The 18,676-nt window shown below is 42.7% G+C and overlaps 1 protein-coding gene across 1 annotated transcript in view; it reads right to left on the bottom strand.

Annotated features, from left to right (window-relative positions):
* Positions 1-11,799: 11,799 nt before the first annotated feature.
* PDIA5 (protein disulfide isomerase family A member 5) overlaps positions 11,800-18,676 on the bottom strand; it is a 102,024-nt gene continuing 95,147 nt past the window's right edge. Inside the window, exons 16-17 of the mRNA XM_055813194.1 lie at positions 16,091-16,225; positions 11,800-13,061 (exon numbers count right to left, since the gene is read on the bottom strand). Coding sequence (XP_055669169.1) covers positions 12,981-13,061; positions 16,091-16,225 — 216 coding nt within the window. The 3' untranslated portion in view covers positions 11,800-12,980. The remainder of the gene's footprint in view (positions 13,062-16,090; positions 16,226-18,676) is intronic.

Genomic DNA, 18,676 nt, shown 5'->3' with positions numbered 1-18,676 from the left:
GGCTCAAACCTCAAAAGCAGCTTATTTCCTTGCTAACACTTTTTAATTTCTCCTTCTGTCTTGTTACTACCTCACTATCCATGTGCTTGTAGCGTTGCAAAGTGTTGGGGGGTAAAGGCGATACATGCACAGTCTGGACTTCTGGGCTCTGCTGAGCTCTGCTCAGGAGCAAGGTAATCGGGAGGATGGCACTGAAGCGTGTTGGCACTTCCCCACCTCAAGTCTGCCTTCTCTGAGCAGCACAAACTATTTATAAAGTGGACACCTATGGCAACCACAGATATACTAGTGGGGTATCGCCTCACTCCCTACCCCTGAGAGCGTGTCTGTGAATGCCAGCGTTCCAGGTGTGGTAAAATGATCTCTTAGATCATACTACCAGGTGTAAGTTGCTATTGCTGGAGACTAACTTTGCCCTTTTTCTTCCGCGTTTCAAGCAAAGTTCACCCAAGCTGAGGAATCAAGCTGTCTGTGTCAAACGAGGCTGTGGCAAGGGGTGCAAGGTTAACTGTGGCTCTGGCGTTCAGCAACAGAGGTGGAGGGATGACTAGCAAAAAGAGAAAAATTGCTTTCAGAGGAGACTCGAGATGGGGAATTGGTGAGGTGAGCAGCTGGGAGACACGGGTGGCGTGGAGATGTGGGAGAGGAAGACAGTGCAGAGGAGCAGAGGGGCCGCTGCAGAACAGGTCACCTGCAGGTGCTTCGTGAGGTAGTTTTTCTCTGAACATAAAAACTCAAGGAAAAAGTGATAACCAGGAGATCACAGGAGAAGACACTTTTCTGAGCTTTCTTCTCACAGTGAAAGCTGATTGCTGGGGGGAACTGCCAGAGATGTGCACCACGAACAAGTCTTGCTTAAGCCCTGTGAGGGATGGAGGGTCTGCATGTTTGAATAAGCCACTTTGCATCTCCAAGTTAGTATCTTGGCCTGTCTGGGAGCAACTCTGTTCCCTGTCAGGCTTCTGTAGAGCTGAGCATGGGAACATCTCAATCCTGACTAACTAGGCACAACGGTAGCATACATTTGGAAGATGATATATTAATCTCAATAATTTCCAGAGAGTCCTTATCCTGTATAAACAGAGTGCAGCGTATTACAAGCTGCTACACAATTTAACAGCTTATGATAGCATCTACTATAATGCTGAGAAGTAGTGATTACTTAATTAGAGGCTGCCTAAAGGTTTGTGATAAGTGCATACGTGTGTAATTTTAATTTTTCTAGTTCTTCTGAACTGTTTATCTTCCAACCCTAAAATTCTCTTGACCTTTTGTAAATGTTTTGAAGGAAAAAAAGATAAGCATTTTGCATTTACATAAACAGTACTTCAAAAATTATATACACACCTATTAGTTAGGACTTACACATTCCTAGGGGAAGAAAACTTAACAGTCTTTATTTTCAGGTGAACCTGGCCCCAAGAGGTTAAATAAATTGCACAAGGTCGCTGAGAGAGGTAGTGGCAGAGTCAGAAGTGGGGTTACAGCTCAGGTGCCTCCAGCTCTCATGGTGAACTTAAATCATACCGGTTATTCAGGAATTTGCATGGCTAACAAGCCAGTTACACTTAAAATAGCTTTTTTTCCTTGTCCCATTGACTCCCCTAAGACACGAAAGCAGTAAAACCTTGTTAGAGGGGCACCACACAGTGAATAAATTAGTGGCAGCTGCAGCCAGAGATAAAACCGAGATTCCTTAAGAAGTAAATCCAGTCAGTGCAAAGGGAAATGACAGCGGAGGAATGTAGGTGTTCCAAAAGGAGGAGGAGAGCTGAGGAGTACGAGACAGAGCATGCAGGATATGGACAGCCTCGGAGGTTGGCACGAGAGCTGGATGGGAAGGACTGGTGCCAAAGAAGTCCAGTGGCGTCAAACCCCTCAGAGATGACAGTGAGGTGCGTTTTCATGAACACAGTGAAATAATGAAGCCATGTGCTTGCTTAACGTGTCACCAGCCAGCTGAAGGCAAAACCCAGCAGCGAACACTCTGAGCCAAGTTAGGAGGGGATTTATCTCACCGAAATGTAATGATCTGGAAGCTCAGTTGCCATTTCCCCTCAGTCACTGCAGGCGGAGCAGATGTCTCCAGCCATGCGCATTTATATACCTCGGGTTTAAACGACTACAGGTAGGGAAGACAAACCCTTAGGCCCTTTCCACTGGATGTAAACACAACTTTTAAACCAGGTTTCCCCAAGGAAAAATATCCAGCCCAAGGAGCTGGCAGTAGTTGTGCTCGACGGTGACAGAGTCACAGGAGAAGCACAGACGCAGAGGTCTGAGAGGGCCCTCAGAAGGTCATTCGGAAAATTCAGCTTCAGTTTTCTTTGCAGAACATTAAACTGTGTAATACATCGGATCACTGATCCACTTTGTAACCCATATTTACAGGGAAAATAAAAGCCTTCTCTGATTTACACTAATTAAACCCAAAACCTTTTATCTTCAAAAAAAAAACAAACCACCAAACACTTCGATTAACTAAACATCATTATAATTCTATTGCTCTTTTCTTAAAGTTTGGTGCTTGAAGCTGGAGGTATTGAAGCTGGGGCTTCAGCTGAAAACCAGACTAAATAATCCATTACTGTGCTTCCTGTTTCTTGGATGGTAATCCCAATTCCCATGCAGGTATGTTGAATCTGAATTTCTGTTGAGTGCAGCCCAGCTTCATCGCAAGTGCTTAAAACCCCGAATCAGGCTCCCAAAATCATGGCACTGGCTAAGAACCCATGACTTTGTAACAATTCTGCGCTCTAAAAGAATAGCATCCGATTTCAGAGGTTTTAGAGAAACCTGCATCCATAATCACAAGAGCTAAGATTATATTCGCTGGAATGAACTGTTCTTGCAAACGCAGCAACAGCGGGAGTGTGAGCAAGGTCCTAAAAATCATCATCAGAATATCCAGTTTATGTCGTTGCTTCTCTTTTAAAAGTCTTCTCCACTGATTCAGTCGTAAGGGCTTGCGCTGGGCAGAAGAGTTTCTTTCATGGAACAGCAGTGTTTAATTCTCAAGGGCTTTACAAGTCTGAAGCCACCTCGTAATGTCACATAAAGTATCTCACAGGTAATAAATGCAGATGTTGGAACAAAATACAGCATTATCCCAATGGCTCTTGTTGCAGCAGGGCCCAGCATGATCTCCTGCATAAAGAACATCGTATTTCTGAAAAGTAATCTTCACGCTGCATCTCAATTAGTTTGAAAAGCAACATGTTAATGCACTTTTATTTACAGGGCCATCAGCATTGTGGGCTTATGAAAATAATACAAGCGAGCTTCTCTGATGATTGTGTCCTGAGCCACTCCAACAGTCTGTCTTTGGGGCTTTTCCGCTTATTTTATTCCATCTCTGGTAGAAGCAGCTGATCTGGAAAGCCACATGAATATACTCCTAGTACACATAATCCCTTTAGTTCCCTACATGATTGTAATTGAACACATTGGCGGACTTTGTTTGTATTTAAATATTTTCATAGAAGGGAAAGTCATTCCAAGCTGATCACTTCATGAGGCCAAAAATTGCATTAGGAGCCATTTAAACAATTACAATAAATAAGAAAATCATTATTTGTTAGTACAGTTGTGCCATAAACACTGTAATTTATATTCAAAGAACTCTTGGTCCCTAAAGAAATTTGTCTTTGTTTATACTAATAGCCAAAACATTCTTGAGTAAGAAAAAACCCCACACATGGCTTCGTAATCCACAATCAGGATGCTCTATTTGAAATTTAACTCAGGACAGAAAGGTTTCTTAGAACTGCAGGGATTATTAGGTACTGTAATATCTAATAAGATTATAAAATGGAGGTGGTAGCTCACTATAATAGAAACCCGCTAAGACATAGGAATATAGTAAGACACAGGACCAGCAGAACTTTCTGGGTTATCACATCCAGTCCCCAGATGCTACAGGCAACTGGATCACATGATCTATTTTGTGAGCTTCACGTTAAAACCGTGTATGGTTTTTCCCCTAAATTTTTTTACACCCTCACTATGCAGGTAGATAAAGAACACCTAATTGATAGACTAAATTATTCACAGCCGAGTTATACCCACTTGTTTATACGCCGAGATTGCCCACCTTTCATATTTCTCCTACCTGATGTATTTACGAAGAGTAATCAAACCCCATAGCGACCTTCAGCTGCTAGGCTAAACGAGCTGTGTACGCACACCTTCCTTTCAGGAAAGATTCTCCAGTCTCCTCCTCATCTACGCAGCCCTTTTTCTGTATCCATTCCATCACGAATCCAGCTTTCTTTAATATGATTGATCAGAATCATGTGCTCTAACAAAAATCTTGTTGGGCTCTTACACAATGACATTCATGCTTCCCTCGCGCTTCTGGAAATGTCTCTCCTATTGCGTTTTAGAGTTTCAGTTGCTTCCTCTGTGCCCACACCACACTGGGCAAACAGAAATCTTTCTGTGTCGTTGCTGGTTTCCTGCGGAATTTTTTCTGCTGCTAGACTAGACTTTCTTACGACCTCTGTGGTCTCGCTCTGCAAGGACACTCAGTTCTTGCTGTGGGATATTCAGAACTTTCTCTACACCGACAAAACCTCCTAACATTGTGACTTCAATACATTTTAATGATCTGACACCTTTGTTTTCCGTGGGTCATTAATGAAAATAATAATCAGTCTTAAGACTTACTTTCTTGGAGTGCTGAAGCATTCCCTTTCAACACAGCTCAGCTTCTCTTCCTCCAACACTGTTGTATGCCTTGCAGTTCCTCTGTAAATCTCAAGGCTTCTCCAGGTAGGAGTTATAATTTTATAGACAGCTCCTCATCTGCTACTTCATTGAAGTCCAGCCAGTCAGATTTCCCCTCTTTGTCTAGCTAATTAATTACTGTATCAAAGGAAGCTATTGAATTAGTCTGGTATTATCTAGCCTTAGTAAATGCCAATTACATTTTACTCTGTTTTCCAGTGACTGCTGTGACTTCTGTAATTCTCTCCTCCCACATTCCTTCCTAAAGCCTGACACAAAACGTTGATGTACGTAAAGCAAAATCCATGTTTTATTTGTCTATGGTATAGATTAGTTATTTACATCAATATGTAAATTGATTACTCTGTTTTCCAGTGACTGCTGTGACTTCTGTAATTCTCTCCTCCCACATTCCTTCCTAAAGCCTGACACAAAACGTTGATGTACGTAAAGCAAAAATCCATGTTTTATTTGTCTATGGTATAGATTAGTTATTTACATCAATATGTATTTGTGACTAGCAGGTAGGGTTGAGCAGCAGTTACAAAAGTATTGGATGCCTCGCTATATTCACCAGCAGAAATGTATATGCATCCTTTTTTATTCTAAATATTTATTGCTAGTGCCACTTTTAAAAAGGATTGGAACAGAAGTTCAGCAGACTGCTCCAACTGAGACGTGGCCCCACAGCAAACAGGGTCTTTTCCCAAACAGGTTTGTAGTCCAACTTAAACATGATATATGTTGCAGAAAACCAGAGGACAACCTATACAGTGGCTTGACTTGTGAACTGATCACAGGCATTGGGCATGGAAGAAATACAGGTTTTAAAAAAAGAGAAGAGCTGGGGAGGATTTGCCTGAGAGGTGCTGGATGATTGTTTGAGACAGAGATAAATTACACAGTATTGTCTTCTTGTGCCTAATTTTTAATTATGTTGTGGGCAGTACACAATTTGAAAGAAGAGCCGGTAAGAAACTAAATCAAGACTTGAATTTCAAGCCCACCACTGACCCACAAACTTTGCGTGTCCTTGGGCAAAATGCTTTCTCTTTTTTTTTCCCTCTCGATGCCTCATCTGTAAAACAGAGATAACACTACCTCTTTTTTCCCAACCTGACTATTTACATAATAAAAGCTTTTCCATGCATGACAGTCTCTTATGTATTTGTACAGCATCTAGCATAATGAGGACCTGGATCTTGGGACTACAATACAAACAATACACAACAATTAAGATTATACATCCATCCAAAATATACCTAATGCACCTAATACTGCGGTACCTTGACGGAGAGGCATGACTTCATTACACGGTGAACTCTGCTTCTTGGGACTTCTGCAGTCCCTCCTTTTGTTCTGCTCTCTTGCCTAAGAAGACTTTGGCAGAGGGGTGGGTTTTAGAAAAGTTGGGAGTCCCATGGCTATCCTTTCATGGTCTCCTGCAGGCAAGGAGTGATGGACCCCGAAGTCCTATGGGACCTGCAAGGAGCTGGGCAGCATCATGCAGAGGCTCTGCGTTTCTGCAGCAGCTCTCCCGTGGCCCCATTCTCCTCCTGCAGTACCAGAGAAGGTCTGCCTTGAAGGAAGCTTGTTCGTCTTTGAAAAAGAGGAAAAAAAAAACCCAAAACCCACTCGGTCTGCAGTGTCTTGTCCATATTGTCACTGGGGAGGACAGTGGCCCCAGTGCAGGCCAGCCCAAGCACAGAGCTGCCCTTTCCCTCTCAGTGAGCAAATCCTGCACTCCTGGAGAGGTCTCAGGACGTTCTGGGGATTCAATAGGAAATGTTGGACCTGATCACCCAGTTCCACGCTCATGGGGTGGGGTACGGTAGTAAGCATCCCCTCACCAGCCACCTGGAGGCTACAGGATGGGAGCTTCGTTATGGTGCATGTTTTCCTAGGAAATGTTATCTGGAGAGTTAAGGCTCAGCTTGGAGAAAGCTTCCCACGCCAGAATTTTTGGGGAAGTGGGATGCTCTTTCCCCATAACCTGTATGGCCGTAAGATAATGCCACAATATTGCTCTCATTGGAGATCAGTTGGGTCTGCGCTGCCACTTCTCTGTGTGCCGAGAGAAAAGCGGAGGGTGCTTGGCTGGCCGGGCTGGTGAGCCCAGGCCTCCGGGCTGGGCTGGCTCTGTAGCTGCTTGGCACGAAGGGGAGTAAAAGCATGCATAAATTAGGAGCTCTTCAGACCAGTTTTCTTGTTTGGGCCTGGAGTAACTGACTGAGGGCATACAACTTCTGCAGCAGCAGAGATACCCCTCCCCACAGACACGTGACATTTTTTAGCACTTCCCTTGTGCTGGCAGATTCACTACTACATTAATTTAACTGTGTAGCACTGGCTAAAAAACACAGACATTTTAAAAACTTGATTTTATCCCTCCTTTTCTCTTCACAAGTTTTTTACAAACAAAAAAGAACAAGAAAATTGATGGTAACCGAGTTATTCCTAATACATAGCTAGTAACCGATTAATTTGGTTTCATGTACTGTGCCAGGCATCATATTGTGCTGTGGCTATTGTTGTTCTATAGGAACTGAGACGAGATACCAGGTGTCTGTTACAAATGTTAGGCACAAAATTAAACACCCACACATACTGAAAGGACCATCAACGCGACAGGAAGAATTATTCGTTTTGCAAGCAGAAAAATGACAAAGCAGAGGAGTGACAAATGCTCTTGATAAATCCAGAGCTCCAATTTAATGCATGGGATAAGGACCTCTTTTTCAGAGTAAAGACTCCCAACTCTTGCAGTTTCTTACTTCTCCATAATTTAGCTGTGCACATATTTGGCATTTGGAGTGTGACGGATTTACACATTTGCTACCAAATGAGCTGCAAGAGCTAATCAGCTAGCACAGAATTGCACATATTAATGAAGAAGACTCTTCTGCATGCCTGCAATGTAGACACCCACTTAACTGGGGCACCAGAGACTAATTTGAAAAGATTTTGTTCACATAGCAGCTTTTTTCCCCATGATGAATGCTTGCAAGGAATCATGTTGCAGAGAAGGAGGGAGCAAGCAGTATCTGCAACATCTGACTAAACGGTTCTCATTATTGAGTGATGGAAGAGCAATAGTAAAGATAATTTATTAGTGGCTCAAAGCTAATGAGAATAATTAGCACTATGATGCTTTCTAAGCAAACATAGAATAACTGTTCCTTAAGGAGCACTGCCTCCCTGCAAGAGTGGTGAGTGCCCTGGGCAGGACAGAGAACTTCCAGGGAAGGAATCTTACACGCCAAGGACCAGGTCTGGCAGCTGGGTGGAAACATCCTCCTGGCTTTCAATTATGGGCCAGCACTAGAGCTGCAATTCCCTACATTTTGGGCTAACAGACCATCCTTTTTCTGACCTCAAAAGCAGCTACACTGGGGTGATGAATACACAGAGTTTACAGTTCAGCTTAACTCCTCGGAAACCACAGCCTGGAAATCGCTGCCTTAGATACAGAGATTTTTTGCAACACTGATTCATACAGTGCCTGCCAAAACTTTGGCTGAGCCACTCGAGGGTGCTTTGCAGGGAGTATTTCAGCGGCACCTGTCGGTCAAGCATTCCAGGAGTCCTGGTTGCCAGCAGATAAAACGGCATTTGGAGTAGTTTCCCAAATACCCACCTTCCTTAATCAGTAAATAAAAGCAGGATGCACAGAGGAAGCGTAGCATCTTCTCACAACCAGCCAAAGAAAATAACGGGAGCAGTTTTGGTTTCCAATCAGTTCCAGCACAGAGCAGTTATGTACACAACCGGATTAGCCGAAGGGCTGCACACCCGTGGTTCCAGCGGAGCCGTGGAACGCTCAGGGATGCTGGGCTGCCAAAGGCAAAGGAGATGCCAGCATTTGGCCCCAACGCTCAGCACCTGCTGATAAAAGCTAATTTCCCCTACCCTGTTTGCAGAATTTACACTTGCAATCCCAGCGCACCGTTACAGACCCAACCACACTGAAGTGAGCCTACTGGATTAAAACGAGGTGCACGTGGACAACAGTCCCCACTCCCTCGAGAGCCATTTTGAGCAAATGCCTTGTTTCATAGTTTGTAAAATGCAGTTGGCAGGGGTTTAGTATTATTCTAGGAAATCCATACAGACAACATTTCTTTCTCGTAACATAGCACTATCAAAAATATGGAAAGTGATTTTGCTTTTTATTTTTAAAAAGGAAAACATACTAAGAAAACACCTGCAGGCTAAGTCATCAGGTCTTGACTTTTCTTTTGAAAAGCAGTTTAGCCTTTAAAAGCAAAATCACCCATGACGCAATTCTATCTGAAATGAGACTCTGCCTGAAGCATTCTCTTAGAGCTTACTCGTAATGGGAGTTGCATCTGCTTTTTTACTCCCAAATTAAATGCTGCAAGGACATAAACCTTACCCCTCTAATCTTTTTTCACCATTAGTATCAATCCATCTTTGTAGATGACTATTGAGAGAATTTTAAGTGAGCAAGATTTGGGGAGCTAATTTGGTCTGGGTGGGAATTTCAGAAAATTCCCAAGGCTGTTTCACCCAACTGCACCGAGTTAGGAGGGGCTTGGGAGTCAATTGGGCTACAGATCCAGAATGCAATTTTACCAGGGGAGGAAAGAGATTTGCTAGGTAGCTCTGCTTGATTCAGATTGGAAAGCAAGGCTCTTCCAGTCTTTCCTGTAGGAGTCGCTCTAGTCTGAACAAGTAAGGACATAGTTACTGGGTCAGAGAGAGATGCACAGAAACTAAATTATCCTCTTGGGTTGCAGGGGACTAGGATGTTGGTATGAGCTTATGCTCATCTTGGGACTCCAACCTGAGTCTCCCGTATCCCTGAGTATTCACTCTTCTGAGATATTGTCCAGGCTTCCTTTTTCTTCCTTCTGGTGGATGAAATAAATCCAGCATCTTGGGCTCTTTCGTTAGCTGGGAAAGCCATTTCCCGTCCAGCTGCTAGAGCCTGCACAAAACGCTCGGTCCTGCTACCCTTCGTTTGCTGGTCCAGCTACGCCACAGGACCAATACAGACCTGTGGGCTATTTATATCTTGTTTAAGCCAATGCTGAGGAACAAAGTGATACACAATCCTTCCTCAGCCTCTGCTGTGTACACGTTTTACCCTTCCTCAACAAGATTTAATCTGCTTAGGGTTAACTGTGTAGTGGATGTCCAAGACCTTTGAATTGCACCCTAAAAGGGCTGAAAGACCAAACCCATAATTGCAAGAGCAGAATCTCTGATTCACTGCAAACCATTTGTTATCAGCAATTAAGTTTCTTGCTGATAAACGACTCACGATTTGAAAGCCTGGATTACTTGCTTTCAACCATGGCAGAAATTCCTGTGTGGTTATGAATGCCTGGGCTGTGCATCTACTACAATGGGCTGCAAAGTCTGAATGTATGAAATGACCAACTGTTTAATTATACAAAATAAGACCTCTTACATATAACATACTTTTCATTCAGAGTTTGTAAAAAAAAAAAAGTATTTCAATTTCAACTTGACTGATGCAAATATAAACTGACTTCGCTAGCAAATATAAACACCAACTTTTGCTTTACTGGAGGCAACAGAATTACAACAGTGTAATTGAGATCCAGACCTGGTCTACTAATTAAAAAGGCTTGGAAGCAAAGCTTCCAGATCATGCTACACTCTAGTTCACAGTAACTAAGGCTTCTGTCAGCCATTTGATGTAATTGGTTATGGTGTTCAAAACTGTATTTTTGAAAATCCATTCAGACTGTAAACCAGATGAGTCATGACCCTGTAACAGAAGGTAAATTATTCTCAAATATTTTATATTTGTGCATTAACACATGATTAGCAAAGAAAAAATGAATGCCCAAGTCCAAGAAGTAACTGACAAAAGACTGAAGGGAAAAACGAGAATCCTTAATTTTACTTTTATTATGGTGTAACCAGCTGTAAGGAATTACCGGTCTGAAGCACAGTGTGCAATTGTCCTATCCTAAACATTTACTAAAGCCTATAATTCAGAATGATCCCAACTCGTGAAGTCACCATTGGCAAGCTAAGATTTTTTCTGTTTGGTTTTTTTGTTTTTTTGTTGTTTTTTTTTTTTTTAAGAAGTCTGCATTTAGCAATTAGCACAAGTATGCACAGAAATGCTCAAAGATTTCTGGAGACTGTATTTCTTTAATGCCAGACGCTTTGACTCTGAGATCAAAAAAAATGCAGTAAATTCTGGACTGCAAATCTAGTAGTTTGATGGTAAGCAAAATAATTCCTGTTTGAAATCAAATGGCATCAATATGTATTATTTCCTAAATGCAGGGCAGAATGCTTGCTACTGTTGCAAGGATAGCTTGAAAGAAAGAATTACCATGATCTTACGCAAAACTACTAAACACAACATGAAGTAACTATGCTAAGAGAAAAGAAAGGGAAAAAAAAAACCACAGTAAGAGACTTAATAAATTAAGCTACTTTCACACTAGGATATTATGTACTACCAGGCAGCTGATTTTTTGAGTGAAGAGACTCATCAGGTGCCTATTAAGAGAAGATACTTGGCACAGCTCCATCGCCGTTCAAATTGATGTCATGGTTAACAAGCTGGCTACCATACAAGGCCAATCAGGCTACCAGCATTCCAGATTACTCACTAAGGGCTTCAGCAGCTTAGCGAGTGCCAAACTTACAGTGTCATTAATTGGGCGAGAGAGAGGAGGAAAAAAAATATATCCAGGCAGGAGGTAAGATGCCACTCACCTCCTGAGCAGAACAGCACCAAGCTGCCTGCTAGCACAGCCTTCACCAAGGATCCGAACTAGCAGAAGAAACAGGATGGGCACACTGAGGAGCAAGAGGAAGACTTCAGACCCAGGGCATAGGTCTTCACTGTAAAAAAGGTGTTTTGCCCACCCACAGAGTTCCAAGGCAGATGGAGGCCAAGCCTCACCCCGCTGAGCACCCTGCCATACTGCCCAGCACCCCTGGACACCAGGCTGTCCCCAGCAAAGGGGTGGCGGGCACCCATCCAGCACTGGCTCTTCCTAAACCACCACCACCTACGGTCGTTCACCCAGCGGGGAAGAAGCTGAACAAGGCTGATTAATGATAAAAATACTTGTCTTTTTTAAAATTTATTTTCAGTTCAAAGTGAATCACAACTTCCTGCCCCTCCCTCTCCCCTCCTCTGAAGACATAAGTACCTCCAGATCAACGCCTTTTTTTTTTTTTTTAAGCATCGAAAGTGCAACACATTTCAACTGCTGCCAATACAGGTTTTTAGACTGATGATTTTGTCAGAGATTGTTTATGCAACTCCTTAAAGAGCAAAAAGGAAAAATCCCAAATATAAATGCAGATAAACTTTTGGTATGTAAACACGTAATATACATAATTACTGCAGTATCAGAAGTACTATGCATTTATCAGAACAGTTGAACGTAACATTTTCCAACATGCATTTGATATGGCCCGATCATAATCTGAATACCCTATAAGGGTAACTGTATACCCCTATAAGATAATCACTCCTGCCATAACTCTCAGATGCATTTGACAATACTGATGCCAGAAAAGGAGAGTTTAGTTCAATTTTACTTGTGTTCTGCTGATTTTTGATACTTAGCTTAATTCACTCAATACATTCTAACAGTATGTAAACAGTCCTGATTTAAAGACCAGAGAGATTTAAATGAAATCAACAGATCTGGACTGGTCAATGTAAATGTCTTCATTAACTCAGATATCTTATTTATCCCTGAGCACCTTAAAATTGTTCCCCCAAATCTCACTGAAGAACATGTAACCGTATTTCACAAGAATGTAAAACTGCACTTGGATAAATCCGTGTCTTACAAGTCCCATTTTCCTTCACTGGTTTAAAAAAAAAAAAAAACAGTCAAGCCAACAAACCAAAAAATGTGTTCCCTCCCCTTTGTTTTTGACATGTACTGCAATACCTTAAAAAAAAATAAATCACCCTATCAAACAACATCACCTACAGACACACTACAGACTACAAAAATATTGCATAGGAGTGTCAGTGGGCATAGTCTCCCAACATGAGAGAAAATGCTAAGTTTTCTTTAAAACATTATGGCAACATTCTAATTTATTTTCCTTTTAAAAATCAAGTGGTTTCACTTTATTTCAAAATTGTACAAAATGACCATGGCTGTTTATAAAAAAAAAGTCTCTGTCTTGAGAATGTGAAGTCTCAGGTGCATTAACAAAAGACCTGGAACCATTCACAGTGCAGCGGAAAGCTTCTTTTGAGGCAGAAACTACAATTCATCCTTCTTCTTTCCTACTCTTTCATGGTCTCTTTCTCTCAGGGTTCGCATGAAAGTGGTGAATCCAGACTCCTGATTTTGAAGAAAGAAAAATATGGATCGTATTTTTACAAACAAACCAAAACAATGTGTCAAGAACACTTCTAGTTTCTGTATCCCACAGCAGAATATAAACTAAGGAGCAGTTATTGCTTCTGTGCTGCCTCATCCTGCAGTGCTCTGGTCCAGTGCTGCTCCACTGCAATGTCAGGGGAAAATATCCATGCAGACTCCATATGTCAAACTTTGAAGGGATAGGACACAGAGAAAAAGGCCCTAAATCTCACAGGACCAGGTAAAATCTGTCCCTACAAGTGCCATTGATGTCTTTTTGTAAAAAACACTCAAAAGACATTTTTAAGCTGCCTTTGTATGCTACATGTGTCATTTTGAAAGTAGTTAGTAGATCATTTGTTGGCTATACACACATTTGCCACTATTCATCATCCCTTAAGTTTTGCTCATGATCTTCCTCCTCTTCCACACATTCAGACATTGGGAATTACATTTTTTCAAGTTACTATCAAAATTACTGTCAAACAATTTCAAACCTGGATGCTTAGATGCCAACCTCTGTATTTCAGCAACTTCTGATTTCTGATCATCAAAGGCTGTTGGATGCCAGCAGTTTCCTTTTCCAAGGACAGCTCTGAACACAACTTGCAGGCATTTCAAAACGGCTCAGACAGGTGGAGGTTTGAACACACTGTCTACTGGTACACCAACACTATAGACATCTGGGCAAGTAACACTGATCCCACCCAATGTGACCATTTTTACTTTTAAGCAAGGCCAAAACAAATCAGTCAAAACTGGTGATAAAGAGGGAAAGTACAAAGATGTAGAGAACAACTTACAGAAGTCAAAGTCTGACTTAAAAACAATGTGGGGCAACAACAAAACCAAACCAAACCCAAAGCCTGGAAGCTTTTGAGAAGGCTGAACAAAAAAACCACTCTTCTAAAACTATTCACTGTTCTTCCACTGGGGGGAAAAAAAAAAAAAAAAGAGAGACAAATTGTGGCCATATGTCATCTGGAGACATGTGGCAATGAACAGCCCCCATGAAAGGACACTGGTTTTCAAAGCTGTGTGTCTGAAAGTCATTTAAAGTACACGTGAGTCACAGGGTGTCCTGACTTTTCCTTGCTTGGGATGAAATGCCCTAAAAATCTCTACTCTGGAACTCTCAATTCCCTTGGAGGTGTGGAGGACCCCTTACAGGCTACCGCTGGGGGTCACGCTCTACCCCATAGCCAGCGCTCCAGTGCAGGGTGGCCAGGAGCTGAGAGCTCCTGCTCTGCTGGGCACGGTTCCTGCTGCAGCATGTCAAGATGCTCCCATGGCAGCTGACGTTGCCTCTTTTCTTCCCTGACCATGTGAAATGATACATCAGCTGGACCACACTGAGCTAAATGCTCACAGACATCCACTGATTTAGTGCCCGAATCAGGAACAGAAAGCACGTCCCCTGACTCCCACTGCTCTCTCCTCAGACTTCTTTTGCAAAGTAGGAGGTGGCTGGCCAAGGTGGTTCAAAAGGTGTAGTCATGCTGATGAGAAGTCCTTTCACAGTGCAATCTCTTGTTACTGAAACAGGTTTCTGAACAGACCTGGAAACTCCATGGAAGGCACTGTGCTAGGCACTGCCTCCAGTGTTACCATCATAGGAGATAATAAAACCCAATTCGATGCTGCACAAGCAGAAGACCACAGGCCCCAGGAGAGGCGGAGGGGGAACACAGTTGCCAGCAGCAGAGAGACTGTGATGATCCTGTTGGGTGATTTAATTCTACTCAAGAAAGGGTTGGCTGCACATAAGGGATTAGTCAGTCAACTTTACAGCATAGGGAGAATCATCACTCAACCGCTGTGGCCTCACAGCACTCCTGCCTTGCTAAATTCTTTTCATCAGCCACCACAGATCCTTCCTTTCATATATCATTTCTATAAGTATGGGTTAGAAATACAAAAATTGCAGCTGAAATTCTACCTAATTATTGACTACTGCACCCATCTTTAAGAAAAGCTCCACAACTGGAACTAAACACAGTATCCATAACAATGCCTGGATCAGCACCAATAAATGGTAGTTACTGGGGTCCTAATGCTGGAGAAAACTGGAAGCTCCATGAAGACTTCGCTAAGAACCTGACTGAAAAAGGACCTCAGAATTTCGTTTTTTTCTTCATGAGTCTTTATAATTTGGTGAGCTGTAATAGCAGCAATAACTTTCAGGCAAGGCTCTTTTATCAGCATCACTGGACGGCTTGAAACCCCCCAGTTCTTGCAGACCCTAGCTTCTCCAGGCAATCAATCACTGCTGAGGCATAACCTCCCTCTAGGAGGTTATGACAAAGAACACACAGAAATAATTGGATTGTTCCCTTATTTTCAGTCACTTTACAACCACAGAAGGCATTATGCCATTTCTGTCCCTTGTACTCATAGTATATAATTAGCTGGCCACAGCAGGACAAAAGAATGAAACTTCAGCCCATGGGCTACATGGCACAACTTGTCCTTCCATCCTGAGCTCCAGGAGTGAATCTGACTCAGGGCTAATGAGATATTTAGTTTCCCCCAGTCTCCAAAGTACAGCTTTGTCCCTGCTATAAAACCAATGGTCTGTCACCGTTTGGCAGCCTGGTAGACCCATAACACATTTGCAGTATACGTGCGATCCAGAACTCATAGGAGTCAGTTCTGTATTTTCTGGCATTTCTGCACCTAGCAGCAGCCCATGCAATAAACTCTTCACTTCCACTCAGTCTAAATTCACTTGCAGACTCTGGCTTAAAGAATAAACCATACAACAAAGCATTACCAAATATACTCCTCCTTCCTCTCCTCGCATTCCTAAAATAGACCAAGTACGTTCCTAATGCAGAGATGTACAGGGGTGTGGTGCACAATGATTCATCCATGTAAGACAGTAACAGAGGAAGTTAAGCATCCTTCCAGCATGGTAAAATTTTACTCTGCAGTTTTAATTTGCAAGGCAGTACTGGCAGAGGAGACCTTCCTCCCTGTATCAGGTGATGACCCTTGCTTCCACTTACCCTTCTTTCTCCAGTATATTTTTCCATAAATTTCCCATAGTTGTAATAGTTGAAGGTGGGGTAGCCATCAACCCCCTCCTGCTTACACAGGTCGTGATTCTGTCCTTTGGCACAGTCCACTGCGGCATAGGCGATCTGAAATGCAAAAGACCAGCATGAGGCAGGAGAAAACAAAGCAAGCCTACTTCCTAGTTATGCTGCTGCAGCTTAGACTTAACATTAGAAAAAGACCCAAGTCTTCTGCCAAAAATGCAACGGCTTTTGTAACAGCTGTGCTGTGGAGGAAGATCAGAGGGTGGTCATCAGGTCAAGCCACGCGAATGGAATGGAAGAGCAAAAGCCTGCTCCCTCCCACTGAAGTGCTGCGCTGCTCGCACAGCACCTGACCAACGCAGCTGCAAGGCGTGATCAACTCGCAGAGAATCACCTTCCCAGCCTCCCCACTGAGCACTGCCTTACACTCCAAATGGGGAATCCAGAGACTGTGTTGGTAAAACCAAATCCAAGCACCGCAGTCACAGCTCTGTCCCGCTGCAGTATTCTTCCTGCACTTTGGTTTTAAGTGATGAATGGTGACAGGGTGACTTTGATGAACAGGAACAACCCACTTCATCCAGCCTCCTTCCTGTGGCATGGCTAATACTCTGAAAAGTTACCTCTCCTGTCCTTGGACAAACATGGCTGATCACTTATGCAGGCTATTAATAGATTTATGACTTCTACCCCAAAGAGCTTCTGTAAACTCCATTCAGTTCTCCCAGGGTCAAATGGGGACAGGCGAGAGGCCAGAGCACTCTCTACACACAGAGAAGGTTGCTTACTTGCAATCTCAGCCTGGGGTTATGTTTTCTTCCCTGTCTTTTTTTTTTTCAGACTATCCTTCAAGATAGGGACTGTATGTTATGTGCAGCCATTAGCAAAGTGGCCTTTAATTCCTTTCAAAACCTCTAGATGCTACTGTCACACAAACAAACCCTGAACAGCCTGCCGTGCTCTCAGCCTGTTGGCAGCAGAGCAACACCCTCGGTCCCTGCCTGCTGCAGCACAGGCAGAGCACAGAAGCACAACCTCACAGCCCTAGAGCATCGGCTCAGACTAACCCCAGTTTAGAGCATTTGACATTTGAAACCCAAATCTGTGAAGTATTGAGGAGATGCTGTACTTAACCTTTCTGATGTTGAAACAAAATATAATTCGTAGGCTTCTACTGAAGGCAGCCAAACCCTCTGCTGTGATTTCACACTGACTGTTCCCGCGAGCAGCAGTTCTGGCTCTGAACCTCCACGGCTGCTCATGCAGGCTTGCCTTCACAGCCCCGGTACATGCTCTGCTGAAGAGCAAGGAGGCTAAAGTACAAGCTATGTAAAAACCCAAACAAATTAGAGGAAGGATTTTTGCAGTTGTGGGCTACCATATATCAAGTGCTAATTTCACAGCAGACACATCTCAACTTGAAATTTCCATTCCACCAGCCTCCTTCAAACAATCGGATCAAAACACCTTTTGCTTGCGTGACTTCAGGGTTGCAGCTGAACTGTTAATCCATAATTAAAAGATCACTTAATATTCCACAATGCCCTCCAGTTTCATGGTGACACTGTCAAAATGAGAAAACCTGATCTCATTATCCTAGCAGTAATTAAAGAGATTGGCAAAGCCAATTCCAGTTAATTTGCTTGTTTTATTTTGTCTTTGAAAGCCTGACAAAACAATACTCGGTAAGATTTTCCTTGGGTCTATCTTCAGATGGAAAGCACTATATAAAGTGAGCAGTGTTGTTACCTTAAATATTTGGTTTCTGTTTTCTCATTTTAAACATTAATAAGGCTATTACAGAAACAGAACTCTTCAGAGTTGTTAAAATCACGAATGTCACACTTTTTTTTTTTTTTCCTTTTTGTAAACAGAAAGACTCCTACTCATTCAGGGCCAGTTAAAATGAAAGGTTAGGAATAACACGCTGCAAAAGAATTTCATCTGAGTATTTATGCCTTCCTGACCTTAGCAGCCAGCCAAAATTTAGAGCCCTGTTGGCTACTTCTGTGCAAAGGAAAGCTTACAATGGAAACAAATATTTATTTCACGTCATGGTATTAATGTAGAAAGAACACTGGAAGTCCTGCTTCCCTGAAAACAGGAAGAATAAATAAACCTGTTTTTTTCTCACTGCTCTAAGTATCACACAGGGAGAGATTACAGCCAGACAACGGGGAAGGTATACCCGCATGCATCCAGATCTTAGTAGCTGGTCTGAGGCATGAAACCTGTGACTGATGATGACTCATTTGTCCCTAGATAGTGTCTCAGAGATTAAGAAAATTGGATTTTAGTCCACTGGAAGAAGAGAAGCCCTTTTTATCTGTACCTCTCTGGAAACATCTAGACTGGCCTTGGTTGGAACAAAGAGCCCAATTTCATTTACAAAAGGCTTTTGTGAGAACAGCCCTCAATGAGGAGAGGGTGCAGTGGAGGAACACAATGCTATATAAGCTACTGTTAACCTTGTTCAGGACATCTTAACTTGTTGCCTCAAACCAGATGACTGATGGACTATAAGGAGGTGGCTTCTGAAAAAAATGCTTAGTA

This window comes from Falco peregrinus, chromosome 8, assembly GCF_023634155.1.
Source record: "Falco peregrinus isolate bFalPer1 chromosome 8, bFalPer1.pri, whole genome shotgun sequence".
Lineage (NCBI taxonomy): Eukaryota > Metazoa > Chordata > Aves > Falconiformes > Falconidae > Falco > Falco peregrinus.
Note: the sequence above shows the minus strand (reverse complement) of the source record. Positions and strands in the feature narration are given on the sequence as shown.